Genomic DNA, 17621 nt, shown 5'->3' on the forward strand with positions numbered 1-17621 from the left:
GAGTGGGGGTGCACCGCGTCGCAGTCTTCTCTCTGCAGAGATGGCCGGGGCCGGGCGGCACTGGGCTGTGGCGCGACCTGAGCGGAGCGCGGCAGGCACAGGGGACGTCGCCGTGTTGGGTTGCCGCCTGCGGCTGTGGAGGTGGCTCCCCGAGCTGAAGGGGTGGCTTCCCTTCTCCACCTCGCTCCGTTAAACACGCTCTTTCCCAAAGGCCAGGGGGGTGCCGCTTTCTCTCTGGTGGGAGGGGAGAGCAACACGGCTCTCCCTCTACGACCGCCGGTAACGCGCGGGGAGGCCGGTGGAGCACCGGGTCGGGGCAGGCCTTCCCCCCGAGCGTTCCTCGGAGCTGAGCTGGCGAGCGGCGGCTATGCCGCCCCTGGGGCGAGCGTGCGGAATGGGCCGCGGAGGGGCGAGGGAGTTCCGGGAAAACACTCCGATGAGACCTGACTGTTTCCGAGTTTTCCGTCCCGGCTGTGAAGAGCGGGGGTTCTTTCCGCCAAGTGCGTGTACCAGCCTGTGCGGTAGTTGCGGTGCCTCAGCTGGAGGTGCTGCTGTCTGCCTTGGCTCTAGGTGACCGCGCACTGGCCGGGCTGGGGGGCGCTGAGGTCAGAAGCCAAGGGCTGCTCGGTCGGCGAGGAGCCCCCCGCGGGCCGCCGAGACCGAGGTGTGTCGGGGGTGCCGCTGCCGCCAGCCCGTACGCATTCCTCCGGGGATTCCTGGCATTCCTGAGCTGAGGGCACTCTGACTTCTTCATCTCCCTTTTATTCCACGAATTAGCTTATTTTTGCGAAAGGGTGTGTCCGCATTGTGTGTGTTCTTTTTCATGGGAAAAGCTCAGAATGGCAGTTCAGACATTTATTCTTCTTCCCAATTAACTCTGCATCTGATATAATTTATAACCCTCCCGTATGATGACAAGTTTATGGGTAGATGAGTACTGCGATAAAACTTTTGTGGTGAGTTTTGGATTAGCATCTGCAGTTGACAGAAGAGTAGTTGTTACAGCATTTACCTTTTTTTCTGGATTTCTCTTAGTTTGTAAGTATTTTTAAAAAATCTCTGCAATGTAGTTTAAACAGTCATCAAATTTGAAACAGTGCACACCTATCCTTGACAGTTTTATTTATCTGAACATCTACACTGTATTTAACTTACATGCATTCAAGTACAAAATTAATCCTGTAAATGAATCGGAAACCCCATAGGATATGATTATTTGTAATTTAGTTACCTGTATGAAATTGATAGATTTGGTGTCTGATACCTATTGCGAAAACTGTCATATGTCTCATAGCTAAGGATCTCTTTATAGAGCTTGTTTTAGATGACATGAAAACTTTCAAGATAACATTAAAACTATTATAAAAATATAACTAAAATGGCAAAACCAAACCAGTGATTACTTTTTTAAGGTACTTTCTAAGAAGTTGTTTGACTAGCAATTGTATTTTCTAGAAATGACATTGTCATTGAATTGTCTTGTTTTTTTTCTCATGTTAGACCCAGAATAAATTCACTTACACTCATGTCTACTAAGCCAGTTGTGGTTACTGCTGATTAATATTAAAGTGTACCAAGTTGCTATAAGCCTTTTTCTAATAGAGTGTTAGTTTGAATGTAGGTCTTTTCTTTTGGGAAAAGATTATAAATGGAAATTAAAAGTTTTCATGCAGTTTTGGAATGTACTAGTGGCAGTGTAGCAAGCAGCATGTTTTACAAAGATGAATCTGGTCATGTTATGGAAGGCAATTACACAGCTTTTTATGGTATGCTTTTGAAACATAGTCATATGCTTTTTGAAACATAGTCAGCTATACTTTTTAAATAGAAAATGTAAAATTGGCAGTATTTCTAATTTTTATTAAGGATTCTTTTAGGATATTAAGATAAGCTTTACATAGGAGAAGTTAATTGTTCTTAGTAGAAGATTTTTTCAGTTTAATTCTTTTTAAAATAATATAAAAAAATGCAGTGCTTCAAATGAAGTATCTTATAAAGGGACTGAAATTTTTGCATGTATGTATTATAATTTAGATGTGTTTTTGAAACTTTAATCACTGGCAAAGAATTCCTAGTTGGCTTTCATACACCTTGAATTGCAGCTGATGTTAGCTGTTTCTAAAACCTTCAGTGCAAATACACACTAGACAGGATTATTTTAGCAAATGTAACATTATGATGGAAATGGAAAGTTAGGTCTTATCATGACTAATCTTTTAGATTACAGAATTTGTGGTGATATTCCAAAGAGTCTGTCTTTTCTATGGGTGTATCATAAAACTTTTTTTTTATTTTCAGTATCTAACTTAGTTGCATTTTGCTTTTAAATCTAATAAATGGGATGGCTGCTTAGGCTGCCTGAATGGCCTCCAAGCAGACCATCTTATTTTAATTTCTGTTAATTGCATTAGATCTCACTGTCCCCAGTAAAATGACTGAGAATGCACTGAGGTCCCCCTGACAGGGTATATATAGGGGATGTGGAATTCAATTCACTGCAAAAATGGTTTATGGTGTATCCTGTGTAAGGAATTTTACCTCAATGAAAGGATGACAAAACTGAAGAAAAGACAGTTCCCTGTCCTGGTTTACCTTGTGTAGTAGGAAGTTGATCTTTCTGGGAGTATTGGTGAAACTGGTTTGTCTAGGCTTGCAATGTCATCTGAAATGTGTAGGTGAACTGCCATGACCTCAAACTTGCATTTTTAAATTATTTGTCAGGGAGCAAGGCAAGATGAACACATGTGCAAGGTGATTATTCAGCCTGGACCATTGTGAGCAGGTTGGTATTTAAAAATGGCTACTTAAGTATTTTGAGGCCAAATAATTCTGCTGATGTCAGAAATTAAACAAAAATAGACCAGAACAGTTTCATTCTGCCGTATTCTGTTTTACCATTTCTGGTTTTCAGGTCACAGTGGTTATGATGATGTCATTAATATCTGTCCTTTTTACTATGTTGATAACCTGAAAACACGTGTATTAATACCAGGCATGTGAGCCTGATTACATAAAAGAATGTACCTGTGTTGATAGAAGGGGAAAAGCAAGAATCTGCTTAAGATCACTAATGCTAATAGATTTTTGAGAAATGTCAGTGAACACTAACATAATGGACCATTTTTCCCAGTTCTGCACCCTCTATGCAACTCTGAATGGCAGCAGAAATGCTTCCTACTGCCCACGTATTCCGATAAAGCAGGCTTAAAAAAATACGTGTTGCTGCTTTCTTCTGTCTGTGCCACTTACCCTTCTTTTATAGGGGTAGGAGGATGTTCTCTTCTACCTGATCAGTTCAATGATGTTTTTCAGAGCCGGGCTTTACAAAGAATTATAGCTTTAAAATACAGAGATTAACAGCTGTCTTGGATGGCCAGGATGAGTTGAAGATGTTAGAATTTTTCCAGTTTTGTTGCGAGGTCTCAAGAAACTGCATAATAAGGAGGATGGTGTTGACTTGATGCATCTTCATCTTCAGTTTGGCAGTTTACAGGGGTTTTAATACATCTTGAATGTTGTCTTGGTATTATGTGTAAAAATGGAAAAAAGGTTGGTTTTGTCATTTCTGTTCTTACCTGGCAAAATAATGGAGAACTGTCCCACTGAGAATGCTACATGACCTGGTTACAAGGTAGGTACTTAATGTGTTCAAGGGGATGTTTATTCCAGGCATGTTTATTTAGAAACACTAACACATTTCAGGAACTGTTTTGGTCTTGACTCCCTGAGTAGAGTTAAAATCTAAGTGGTAATGTTTTCCAGTATAGCCAAGTATGAAAATTTAATGTTTAAACCTGAGAAATTAACACATTAGGAATGCATGTACCAAAGATTTAGTGAAGTGGTAGTCATGGAATCACCTCTCTTTGGGATTAGAGCTCAGTGTATTTGCTGTGATCTTGTGCCATCTCTGCCACCATTGTTACCAGACTCCTTCAAGGAGTTTATCCAAATGTAGGCTTGTAACTTTCTGTTTTATGTGAAGTAGAGTGGATGACAAAATCCATAGCCAAACATTTTAAGTGCATAATATAGTTTTTCCATGAATACCTCTAAATTTTTAGCCAGATGAACTCTGGTTTAAGTGAAATTGACCCATCTTTTGTATTTTTTGGATGCTTTAGCCAGATTGACAGTATGAGATTTGAAATAAAATGCCTATAATAACCTTTTCACATTCTACTTGATTTTGGTGAAGAGAGAGAGCAATGAGGAATAAAGGTGATTTGAGAGATGTCTCAGAAAGCGCTTTGACTTAAAAAAAAACAATGCAAAACATCAGGGAGATTAGTAAAACTGGAGGATACCTCAATTATTATCACTGTGAGGGTCCCTAGGCATGGTAGGAGTCATTATCATTCAAATAGCTATGTGACTGTTGGAATCCCGAGCACAAGTTTTGACTGCAGGCATTGGCAGAAATTAATAATTTTTTAGTTATATGTATGATGTGGAAATTGTATAAATACATTCTGAAAAGGAGATTTATTGGCTGGGCTGCCCATGCGTACCCATTCATATGTACACGTGCCTATGTATTTCCCTGTGTGTGTATACATAAACTCTTACAGACTCTTGCAGAAGCCTTATAAGTAATTACCAGCCATCAGGGGTGTTTTAACACTATTTTAAATTCTATTAAATTATATCTAGAAAAGCTGATGAAGTTTATTAGAGTGGAAGATTTATGTATATAAACCCACTCAAAAGTGGGTAGTGATTTGTGATCTATTTCTATGTAAAGCATAACGCAGCAGTGGTGGGTGAAATTTGAGCTTCTATAAAGAGATGAGGGAATGTTTTCAGTGATGCGAATAGAGCTCAGAATATTTTTGTTAGGCTGTGTTGAAACTCTTAATAGGTTGGGGTATGCCTTCATACAGTCATTTGCACACCATTAGCTGTTATATGCAGGGAGCAAATGTTCAGCAGTAGCAGCCTTTGAAAGAACAATTGGTATGTAATGTTACATTATAATTCCACAAACACTTCAGGCCTCCTAAAGAAGCAGCCCTACCTCTCTCATTTCCCCCCAGTAATTGATCTATACTAGTGTGAAGGTAAGAAGAGTGGCAGCTTGTGAGAGCTGGTTAAATCTGCATACAAGCAGGGTCCATACCACACAGCTTTGGTTGTGTACGATTCATAAGCCCTTCTAAGTGATGGAGTGGAGCAGTCCAGCACATGATGAAGCTCCTTTTCTCTGTGTAGCTATCTAGACTCTTTCTTCTCTACTCGCTTACGTCTCAGACGGATTGTGATGATACCTTCTTGTCTCATGGTGTCTGGGCTCAGGGCCTGCAGTTCTGACTGCATATTTAAATTTTAAAATGCATGGTTGAGTTAGTTGAAAGAAACTAAATGGGTGTGAAGCCAGGTGCTTAAAGAATACAGTATAATTAAGTCAAAGTTTAACAATAGAAAAATTGGAGCCATAACCAACTTGAATACGCATGAAGCTGTGGCCTTATGTTGGTTGTGTAAACATGACTCCTGAAGTCTTATTTTACCTGTATTTTTTGTACTTAAATACTTGCATCTCCGTAGAAATTAACCCTTTCCTGTGTTATCTTATAGGGGAGACTTTGATCTTTGCATGCAGTTGTACTCATGTAGATTGTTAATTTTATTTAGGAATAAGCTATACTTCTGTAGTCGGGGTTTTATGCTGGTTGTATCTGTTGTGTTGCTGTAACTGTAATTTCTGTACAAGAAGTTATATTTTTGGAGGGTGAGAATACTGAGAAGAATGTGATATGTCACATTTAAATCAAAGGAATAATTTCTGGAGTAAGCAAGTTTATGTAAGTTAATATTATAAGCAATTTTGTGTTCTTGAAGCACTGCCAGAACTTTTTAACAACTGTTACCCTAACTGTTTTCATTACTTTGGGAAGGGCTTTCTAAGAGACTGTTTTAACAAGCCTGAGGTTTTTGCCCAAGCCTTTAAAAATATGAACAGGATACTCTTTATTATTCAAAGAATGATGATATCATTGGGATATATTAAGATAATTTCCTTTGGAACAAAATACAAAGTTTCCAATACTGACAATTGGAGGAAAATGTAGTGAAACAACACAGAATCTCTTGTGGAGTGGGTGTAATCCTATCAGATGCTTGGATAAAACCTAGCTATTGTATTTGAAATTACAAACTGCTTTTAGAATCTGCAAGTATACTTGTGTCACTCAGCTGCTGTTTCTGTCAGTTATTCAAAGATAGGAACATGTAGATTTTGATAAACTAGGAGAGAGTATATGTAAAATACCGTTTCCTCTTGGTGACTTTATTACCCCTTTTTTTATATTTTTTTAAATCTTGTCCTTTGCAGATTTGTCATAAAAATGAGGAGGAATTAAGTGTGGTAATATCACTTGTATATAATTAGCTCTGAGATAAGTATTTAGAAGGTTTTCTTCTTTGCTTTTTGTAGTTGAAGTTTATAAATGTTATTGTACTGCAGTGGTGTCAATATACTTAAAGTGCAAGTAGATAACCCCAGTAGATTGGATCTTGTGTTAGTGGCAAAAAAGAGCTTGTACAGGTGTATGTGAATTTGTGTGGGACATGAAACAGTATAGTGGTACAAGTACACTCAAGCAGGTATTTGTATAAAGGTACTACCAATGTAACTATTAATAAACAAGTGTAAATCTCTATCTGCCTCCAGTGACTTAGCTAGTACCATTGTTTACAAGACCTTGAACTAGTCGAGACAGATGACATGATTTAGTTTCTTGGAGATGATACAGGTTGACTGCTGTTAGTATACTTCTAGTGTGCTTTGTGTCTCTGATGTCCTTTTGTTTGATTTGGAAGAATCTGGAAACTAGTTACTTCAGTAAAGAAAAAGAGAACTTTTTAATAATGACATAAAATATATATTGCATTGGTGATAGTTTAGAAAACTACAGGAGAAGTTTTGGGTTTTCTTACTGTTTTTATCATTACCACAAGTTAATGCCTTAGTTTCCGCTCAGTAAGCGAGGTTAGTAGGTCGTGCCATATTTCCTCTGAGAATAAATCTTGTAAAATTATGACAATGTGAATTCATACACAGCTGGTTAAGAAAATGGGATATATATTATGTCCTTGTCTTCAGTCAAATTTTGACAATTTATGAGACCTGAGGATCTGCCAAAATAATCTTGTTGTTGACTTGCAGCCACTGAAGCAGATTTTTGGGGAGTAGGGGGAAAGGGGAGGAGGGCGGGAAAATAAACCAACAAAACCTGCTAGTTGTCACACAGCTCAAGCATAACCAACAAAACCTGCTAGTCGTCACATAGCTCAAGCATTTGGCTGATCTGTCACATACTTTCGTAGGACTAACAAGATGTTTTACATTTGAGACTTTGAGACTTCCTCAAATATAGCATTTTTCAGCCAGAGGGAGTATGAACCAAGCTGTTAAGCAAGAGCACAATATCTTTTACTCTAACTGTTGTTGAGTTCTTTCTGTTGACAGTCTTTATTAAACACAGTTCTCTTCCTGTCCTTGTCTTTGAAGAGGTGGCTTACTAATATTTTGTTTTATTGGCTGAGCATCTGAATAAAGTTCTTTACTATTTGGGCACAACTGAAACTGAAATCTTCATCTCTGAGGCAGCAAATCCAGAATTCATCCACTTTGCTATACTGCATTTCAGAAGAAATTGTTAAAATAATATGTGTAATCTAAGCTGTTTCACCAACAGCTATAGAAGTGCTACTTGGAGTTTTCATCCTGCAAGAAATTCTATGCTGCTCTAGGCTGCCACCTGAAATCAGAACAGAGAATATTTTCACAGAATAGAAATAAAGTAATTGATTCAGAAATGTTGAAATACTCACTATTAAAATGTAGTACTATGATGGCAAGCTTCCTTCTGTCACCAGGCTCTCTATGGGTCAGTGTTCCTGCCTGGACTTCATTTTCCATTGTGTATCCAAAGCCACAAGTACCATATTTAATCACAACTTGATCAAAGGGAAAAAATAAACCCAACCATGTTGCATTTATGGAAGGTACAGACCTACATGGCTTCTGGTGCAGAGACTGGAATTACCGTTTTCAAAGGGAGGCAATGTGCAGTGTGGGTATATGGTCCTCCAGCATTTATGTGTCTACATGGGCACCGTGCACACCTTGGACTGGCAATGTGTCTGAATTTTATTGCAGATAACGATGCAATGTTGGGTATGCAGTCCTGGGACTATAATGGAATGTAGCATGTAAAACCTAGTCCTTTCTCTTTGTACTGCACCAGTTAATAATGTAGATGTGTACAGGGACTGTATGAGGAGGGACTATATCTAAGGTGGTGGAGGGGATCTAGTATTAAGTTTAGCAGTAGCTTATGCAGTTCATTTATATGTAGTGGTTTTGGAAGAACATAAATTGCTAGCTTAGTTTTTATGAAACATGTAAGGTTAATTTTGCCTGTCTTTGAGGCTGAAGATTTTGTCTTGTGGCTGTGTAATACCAAACATAAGTTTTTGTGGTGTAACTCTGATATATATGCTGAATAATACTTGCCAAATGACTTAAGTTCCCACCAACTCATGATTTATTTCTTTTTAGGCTTAGAATTTTGCAGTCTCATTCTAGCAAGTGGGAAGAAGAGGTGGGACATGAAGCTTTCATACTACTTTAAAGGGAATTAATATTTTAAAGCTTAGTGTTCTGTTTTGTAGCTTTCATTTGTAGAAATTTTAGGTAGGTCTTTGATACTGTCATCAAAAATGCTGGCCAATAATCAAATAAACCTTTCAGGATAGTTTCCCCTCCCTCACCCAAATTATGACATGATGTACTGTAGAAGGTCCTCTGTAAATTGTGTGTAGGTAGGTGTGTAGAAGGTCCTCTTGAAAATTGTGTGTTTTGGCCACAGACAGGGAGTGACAGTTTACGGACAGTACAGGGGCAAGAAGAAATTGCTGTGGAAGTCTTATTAGGTTCTGTAACTATCGTAATTTTCTTTCTAACAATTTTGAGGAGTGACTGCCAGGTGTGATACAAATATTATTTTATGTAGACAAAAAATATGTCTAAACTAGGAAAAAATCTTAAATGGGCATAAGTAATCTACCAGAAAGATGGCAAACTTGTTTTCATATGTCTTTATGTTGCTGGATATTGTCAGTTTGCTCTTAAACAGGTTTCACTATCCTTTTTTTACAGTGTCATATCTAGAACCTTAAATTTTCACTTTCCTTCCTTCTGCTCTGCTGTAAGCAGTAGATCAAATAAACTTAGCTACCCCAGAGCTATTTTCCATATTGCCCCAAAGGGGCAGCAATCCAGGTCCCTTTTCCCTTTGCAGAAGCCTCAGCTTGTAGGTAGGATTGACATTGATGAAGTTTCCCATCATGCATGCAAGGCATGTTTGTGAGACTGTGTTCCACCAAGTGTAAAAACATTACAGTTTTGGTCTTTCCATGAATTATCCTGTCTGCTTCCTTTCCTTTACCCTTACAGTATGTAAGTTTTCCTTCCTCTTCTTTCCCAAAGTTATTTCCTGTCCTCTTTCCATAGCACTGCAATTTATTATTGACCTAACACCCACTTAGTCTTCATGTGATACTGCTGGTACTTTCTGAATAGTCAGCTGCATAGAGAATCCATTATTTAGCTTGGAGAGCAAGCTTGATGTTACGTAAAGCTGGATGACAAATTTTATAGTTCCTTCCTGGCATTCTGCTGTGCATGTGTGAAAAATCTGGAGTAAACATCCATAAGCTGTTACATCCCGCTTATAAAAAAGGCACTGATTAAATTATATGGGCAGTGACTTTTTTTTTTTCTGGTAAGAAAATATGGAGGTGAATTCCATGGAATCAAATGGAATTTGCTATTTTACCCTTTAATAGCTTGACATTTTAAGAATTCAAAAAAGTTCACTCTTTCAAAGAGAAGACAGTGTGGTATGCCCTAATCTTCCTTTAATTGAAAATCTTCAGTTGGTTCTGTTTTAGGAGCCTCAGGATTATGATATTGGATATTTTTTGTGTGTGTGTGTTTATATATATATATATACACTATATATGATGTATGTATATCTGTCCTATAGATTTAGCAAAAGAATAACTGAAATGGGTGAGTGGATGCAATTCCCTGTCTTTGTGATGCATGGCTGCAGAGCCGCTGAAGGGAGCAGCCATATCTGGCAGAGGAGTATGTTTCTCAAGGGCACTCTTTTCTGCAAATGCTGCCAGAGAGAGCAGCCAGGGTTCCAGATTACAGGGGTTTGTTTGGTTGTAAGGCAGGTCTTACATAGCTCCTCATAGACAGCTTTAAAGTAGCTGAGAAAAGAAGTGTTTTGGTGGCACTTTTGAAAAATGGTTTTGACCTGTTAAACTTTCAGCATTCCTCTTCTGTGGTTCTTTGAAAAGTATCGTATCACCACTGAAGAATAAACTGCTACAGAAGAACCTGCGGAGTATTGGATGTTCAGACATGAGATCCTCTGCTCACAAGTTTTCTTTATAAACAAAAATGTCATAGTTTCTACTTTTGGCAAAAATAAATGGTCCAGAAAAATGAAATCACTTCTGAGTAATGATAAAATACGGACTTTCACACCGACTGGAGGCCAGTATTTAAAATGAGTGTTTAAACACATCTATGAAGGCAGATTTTAGGAAGAAATTCCCAAACTGAAAGGCCTGAACATTTTGAGTGCCACTTTTGTTTGTTCATGAAAGTTTAAAGGTTTCTGTCCCAAAAAACATCCCTGACAGCTCATTTTGGAATTTTGTGGTTGCCTCAAGCAGGCCAAGGCCATGTTACTGTCAAAATAGGTGATACCATTGCTCCTTGGTGTCTTACTTGCTGGTGTGACACAGAACTGCTGTGTGGCTGCGTGGTTGCTGGCTCACAAAAGGAGCAGGGAGGATTGTGCAAGCTGAGATAATGGGGTGCCAGAACTGTTGCTTGTGGAAATAGTGTGTTATGACCTGTTTTTCAGGTGAGTTAGTCACAAAGAAATTTGAAGGGAAGTAAGCATCTTTCAAACCAACATATTTGAATCTTTTTAAGGAACTTGGTCCTTTTGCCTGATGAAGCTGTATGTGATGAGCATACTGGGATCACACAAGGTTTTCATGAGGTTTCAGAGTGAGGAAGGGTCTATGTAGATACACTTACGCCCGCAGGCTCAGGCTGAGTCTATGGTTAAACTCATTAAGTTAGTTTGTTTCAGCTTTTGACAGTTTTCAATAATTGATTGAAAATGACTCTTGCTGTATTTTCAAATAAAATAACTCATCTGGGGCATACACTGAATGCATTCCAGTGATATCAGTAAAACCTAATGTGTTGCCTAATACAGTGAATTTGCTTGGTTTGTACCTGACCCTGTTTCCTGTATCTTTAATTCTGTGTTTTGGATTTGCTCTAGATGATGACTGGATTTACTGAACTTGTTGATCAATAAACCCAGCTGTTTAAGTCTACATGGTGTAACTGTAGAAAATCAGGCTATTTCTTTACTGGACTGTTTGCACATTTTCAAGTGAAACTTTGCTGCTCAATAATATTTGGCTTGGTACAAAGAGCAGATGAAGTTACCAGTCCAAAAATGCCAATATACTGTCATTGTCCTAAACTGCAGCTGAACTAATCTCTGAAAGATATTGATGGCTGTATGTCCTTGACTATATTATCTGTCGTTTTAGCAAGTAGAATATTTTCAAAAGAAAACAATTTATTGAAGTAGTTATTTCTTATGTCCTGATTAATTTGTATATGTTGGTGTGATATTTGCTTCACAAGTAGAAGATACTAATCAATTTTATAAAATAATAGAATGTATTTTATTTATTTTGTAAAATAACAGAACAGTCTTCTACCTGGTTAAGAATTTATGCAGAATTATTGCTTCTGTTTTCTGAAAGCTGTATTTTTAAACATCTGTGAGACACTAAATAAAATTACTAGCAAGACTATATTATTTCAAAGTAAAAATATTAGTTTGGCAGAAAGTCTGGAATTAGAATGTGCATCACCCTCTATAAAAAAATAAAAGCTTCTATTTTTTATAGATAACTACAAACAGCTCGACAAATGGGGAAAATCTCTTCCTAATAACTCTGAAAATGTCTAACCTCCCTTTATAAGTTTAAGAGTAAACAAACTGTTTCGTCATAACATTTGAGAGGTTCAGCAGACTTAAAGGAGATTAAAACTGGACAGCTATGGCAGTAGCTGTCAGGGCCCTTTCTGTCAGCTCTTCCTGTGTCAGATGTCAGAATTTCATCCACCAGTAGTATGGAACAGAAGGCTGATTGCATTTACCTGGGCATAACAGTCTGCAAATATTCGTGGCCAATGTGTATATTCAGTCATCATTGTTCTCATTTTTGATGTGATGTCTGTCAGAGGAGTGGGGCAGACAGATGGGAGAGGAACAGCTTCAGTCTTCTTATCTTAATCTATTGCTGTAAGCCTGCCAAAGCCTGAGATGCTGACTGCACAGTGTTTGCGTAAAAATATGACTGTAACTGTAATTAAACAATTGGCATCATTTGAGGAGTTAGGTTTTCCTCAGAAAGTTTGTGTCAGAAGAACCAGTAATGATTTTCTAAAGCATTTTTAAATGTTTACAATGTTACCAACATTGTTTTGAGGTATTGTAAAATAACTTTCAGATATTATGTAGTTCATGGGAGTATTATTGACCGTGGCTTAACGTCCTATAAAATAGGAACCCTTAAGTAAGACCTTTAAATATTAGAATGGTAGGACTAGCTGTCTGATTTTCTTGTAGGTGTAATGGGGATTGTTATATATATATTTTCAAAGTTCCAGAAAGATAAAATGTCTTATTTAAAAATTTTGTACTAGCACTTTGATTTGTACAAGGCTTTATGCTTTTTTTATAGTATATTATAGTATATATTACAGTAGTATAATGAGTAAGGAAGACAAATTCACATATTTCTACATAGTTTTAGAGACAAATTAAATATATTAATGGTTAATTTAAGGTAGATTATTAACGTAAATACTGTTTCCACTATACACGAAGGGTTTTGGTGTTTTGTGGTTGTTGTTGAGTTGTTGGGTTATTTTGGTATGGCCTCTTTTTTTCTTTCTGGCTATCTAATATTTTTAGCAACTTTGCAACTGTTTGGAAGCACAGCTCTTGCAATCACCCTGAATTTGAGATACTGACATTTATTGCTTACCTATTCTTTATGCTGTTTGATTTGATTTTTATTTTTTTTAAGTTTTAAGTTTATTTTTATTGACCCCTTTATCTTGTGTTTGTTACTGCTATTAGCAAATTCAGACGAATGTTACTCTTTTTATAGGTCTGCCAATACACACAGCTTTAAAGTGTAGTGTAAACCTTCATATACTAAGTAAATTGTCTAAATTTATTGGTGGTATTTCTGATTTTGCTAGAATTACAAAGTGGAACTCCTTTTTAAAGGCATTCACGTATTTATCTACTGCAGGTGTATGCTACACCTGTGTATAAATCATGGGGGTTTTTCACTTGCATGGTCAGATACAAATATGCCATGGTGATTTGAACTTAGTGTACTATCAGCATATTGTGTTCTGCAAGCTAGATTTCTTTTTATAAAATTAGAGTTCTGAATGATATGTATTTTCTGAGAACACTGAGATACTTTAAATGTTCCTTAAAAGATACAGAATGTTGTTGCTTTTTTCATGGGCTGGTTGAAGTCTCTCTGTCAGTAATTCCCAGTTGCAAAATCATGTCTTGTTAACACTTTTTCCCTAGACAATCAAGCAGAATCATTTTAGAAGTCTGATAAACTTTATTTTATAATTTTTATTTTGCTAAAACAAATCATTTTAATTATTACATACTGGTAGTAGTGACTTCAGATCAACATCGTACAACAGTAATTAAAAATGGAAAGCATAAAAGCTTCAAAAAGCTTACTTATTTGAAAACAACTTTTGAACTTCCAGAAATACTTCCTTTTTGTTGCCTTGAGCAAATAGAGAGTAATTGAATGTAGCTGGACCCACTCAACAGTTTGAAGAACAGAGTGGAGAGCCTGGTTTCTCTCCTACCTCCAGCAACCATTCATTAGATTAGTGTGGTCTGGTCCCTTCAGTGAATATTCTGTTACAGCTCTGGGCTGTGCTATCTCTTTTTCCTCCTTTGCCTTCTCAGCCACCATTAGAGCACCTCAGAGCTGATTTCTGTGTCCTGGTCGAAAACCCAATAGAGAGCTTTTAATTGATTCTGGGTGATTAGAATCTGCTTCTGATGTTTTTTCTTAGTCCTTTTTGTTTCAGCTTATACACTGAAACAGTGTAATTAATGTGAGATATTGTGAGTATTCAGAGAAGGTAAAAAAGGATAGAGAAATAGAATGGAGTACCAAGATAATAAAGTGTATTGGTACTTGCTGTTAACCTTCTGTTGCTCCTCCATTTTTCTATTTCCCTTAGCCTACCCTGGCTCATCTTTGCTTTTCTCTTGTTCTGTTTCTCTTCCTGCTCAGGAAGTCTTAAATGGAGATCCAATTCATATTGTCCATTTACTTCCGTTTACTAAGTGAATGTAACCTCTGAATTAGTTTTGGTGAATTTACCTAATTCACTGAAACTTTTAATATCCGAGAAAGACTTTGATAGTGAGCCAAACTCTTTAAATCACTTTCAGGAAGAAATGATAATTTTGCTGTTGTTTAGAATATCTGGAGGGAGATAGTTCATGCTGAGATACACAGGAGAGTAAAACTGGCTTGAGAGGTTTGTTTTTCCATGAGACATCTTGTTCTTTCTGTTTCCTTTCAATGATTATTCACCACCGTTTAATGATCTTGGTTTGGTCAGGCTTCAGTGATTACTCAACTCTCCAGCTCGGTTCAAAAGTTTATTCCCTCCAGGTTTTGCATCAGAGTGTTGTGTTTCATCCTTTTATAGACACTGTTCTTATTGTCACTGCATTGCCTCTGCCCCTAGACAGTCGGCACATAATATGCAACAGACAGTAAAGTAAAACTATGCACCAAGCCAGCTCTTACAGAAAGAGAGAATGGCATTTAACATTAAAAGTGCAGGTAGGGTTTAATTTCTTGTTTTTTAGAGCAGTAATAGTTTTGGCACATACAGGCTGGAATTAGCATTCCTGTTGAATCTGTAAAAGGTGCTATCGGCCATGGAAATACTAGCAACATTTTTCCATTTGTGTTTCTCAGCAAGGCATCTGTTTTAAAATAGCAACTGGAGTTTTCTGGAACAAGACCACATTTGTGGGAATTGTTGAATTAGTGTGTAGGAGAGTTTATTCTTATGGATGGTAATGAGATAATAAATGAAAAAGTTTATTTTCAGATGTCTTGAGAAACAAATGTTGAAAAACAGATATGTAAAAGTGCAACTCAAAGGTATGAGGGTATTGATCTTCCTTGCAGTGCTTTAGTTGCCTAAAATTCATAATCTAAAACTGCCTGGTTGTGTTTTGCTCTCCTGGTCTTATGTTCAAATGTTAATATATCTGTTAATAGTTGCTGACTATAAAATGATTATTGATTTGTGAAATGTACAGTCTTTCAGTAAATACAGTGGAGGCACCCAAAATAAAAGCTGCTTTGACTCAAAAAATTGTACTAGAATTGCTTATATTTGAAGTAATCTGATTTTAAAGCAGTTAGCACCAACTCTGTATAGGTAGTCTTAACTTGCTATTTCTTACCATTTATAATCATAAAATAACATTACATTGAATGAATCAGTCAGACATTTAGATCACAGTGTATTTGCTTTGAGCTTTGTATAGCTTGTATATTGAGCTGTCTGCATATTACTGTTAAGTCTTCATAGTCACGCTGATTGGTGCAATAAAATAATGAATGAAATAATCTGAAGTGTTTTAAACAATGACATTTTTGTCATTTCTCTTCAGCTATATTCCTCTGGTAATCATGGAACCATATTTTGCTGGATTTAAGCACGTGCAGCAGGACTACGAAGTTACTCTTCAACTCACAAGTGAGGAGACTCAAAAAACCAGAAATACACAAAATTCTAGGACAGGGTCTTATGGTGTCAGTATTAGAGTACAAGGAATTGATGGACATCCTTACATTGTACTAAACAATACAGAAGGATGTTTGTCAGAAAATCCTTCTGCTGGAAAAGAACAAGAGGTCATTTCTCATCCTGCGAGCAAGCCAGCCACAGACTCCAATACTGCTTTTAGGTTGGAGGACAAAAACAGTGAACACACTGTGTTTCCTGGAACACAGCAAATGCAACCGGGTTTGCTTAAAAGCCTAAAGATAAGCAATCTGGATGAAAAGGAAAATGGAATAGCAGAATTTAAAGGTGGAACAGTGAAATCCTCAAATTTGTTCAACTTTCAAAGACATCCTGAACTTTTACAGCCTTATGATCCTGAAAAAAATAACCTGAACTTGGATAATTACCAGTCTTCTGTGTGCAGTAAATCTAAGTCTTTTGCAGATGAAAAAACTGAAGCAAAGCCTTGGATTTCTTCATCTAAAGTAGTGTCCCTACAGAAGACAAATATGTATCTTGCAGAGCCACCCAAAGCAAATGCAAAAAAAATGCAATTAAACAGGTCAGTAGAAACAGAAGATCAAAATAAGCAGCTGTTGGATTGTCCCAGTAGCGCCATCAGCCTCAATGAAGTGTGTGTTTCAGAGTCATTTTCATCTGCAGGAGGATCTCCATGTGTTAGTCCCACTTCTTATCCAGAGAAAAGAAAACCTAGACCAGATGTTCTTCCCTTCCGCAGACAAGATTCAGCTGGGCCAGTACTGGATGACTCACGAAGATCATCGTCCTCATCAGCCACTCCCACTTCAGCAAATTCCTTATATAGATTTTTACTTGATGACCAAGAGTATGCCATATATGCAGACAATGTTAATCGGCATGAAAACAGAAGATATATCCCATTTTTACCTGGAACTGGTCGTGATATTGATACTGGTTCACTTCCAGGTGTAGATCAGCTAATTGAAAAGTTTGATAAGAAAGTGGATCCTCAAAGAAGAGGTAGGTCAGGAAAAAGGAATAGAATTAATCCTGATGATCGTAAAAGATCAAGAAGCGTTGACAGTGCCTTGTCATTAGGGCCTGATGTGAATTCAGATTATTTAGGTGAATTCAGTAAAAGCTTGGGTAAGTCAACTGAGCACTTGCTGGGATCATATAAAGCTTGCTTTCACAAGCAATTATCCAGAGATCAAAAGTCACCTTTCAAAGAGATGAAGGTTTCTACTCGAAGTATTGGAAAACTGCAAATGCCTGATAAAGACATTCAGAGTAGCAGTTTCAGTTCTTTGCAATACCATAAACAAAATGGAGCTGAAACTGAGAACTTGATGTTCAGGTCGTCTACGTTCCCAGGACAGAGTAAGAGAGAAGAAGTTAGAACAGTAACTTCTACTTTATTGTTGCCAAACCGAATCACAATTCCACCTGATTCAGGAGCCAAGAAGATTTCTGTGAAAACATTTTCATCTGTCCCTCATATACAGGTAAATTTGAATTTACTCTTTAAACTGTGTTTTGCACTCTAGCATACTAAAACTTTTATACTGTTAAATGCATATTTTTCTGCTCTTCGTTAGAACAAACACCCATCACACAATACTTCTGAATGGGATTGTTCTGG

The 17621-nt window shown here is 37.4% G+C and overlaps 1 protein-coding gene across 2 annotated transcripts in view; it reads left to right on the forward strand.

The window, feature by feature from the left end:
* The first annotated feature begins 15789 nt into the window (after positions 1 to 15789).
* Positions 15790 to 17621, forward strand: part of CGNL1 (cingulin like 1) — a 44590-nt gene continuing 42758 nt past the window's right edge. The window contains exon 1 of one of the 2 annotated variants that reach the window (XM_057398332.1): positions 15790 to 17484. In XM_057398332.1, coding sequence (XP_057254315.1) covers positions 15856 to 17484 — 1629 coding nt within the window. In that variant the 5' untranslated portion in view covers positions 15790 to 15855. The remainder of the gene's footprint in view (positions 17485 to 17621) is intronic. The other variant, XM_057398340.1, reaches the window with a different exon arrangement.

The sequence above is a fragment of the Pezoporus wallicus genome, unplaced genomic scaffold, assembly GCF_028554395.1.
Source record: "Pezoporus wallicus isolate ANWC-B61680 ecotype Strahan unplaced genomic scaffold, APGP_CSIRO_Pwel_v1 contig_3952, whole genome shotgun sequence".
NCBI classification, from domain to species: Eukaryota; Metazoa; Chordata; class Aves; order Psittaciformes; family Psittacidae; genus Pezoporus; species Pezoporus wallicus.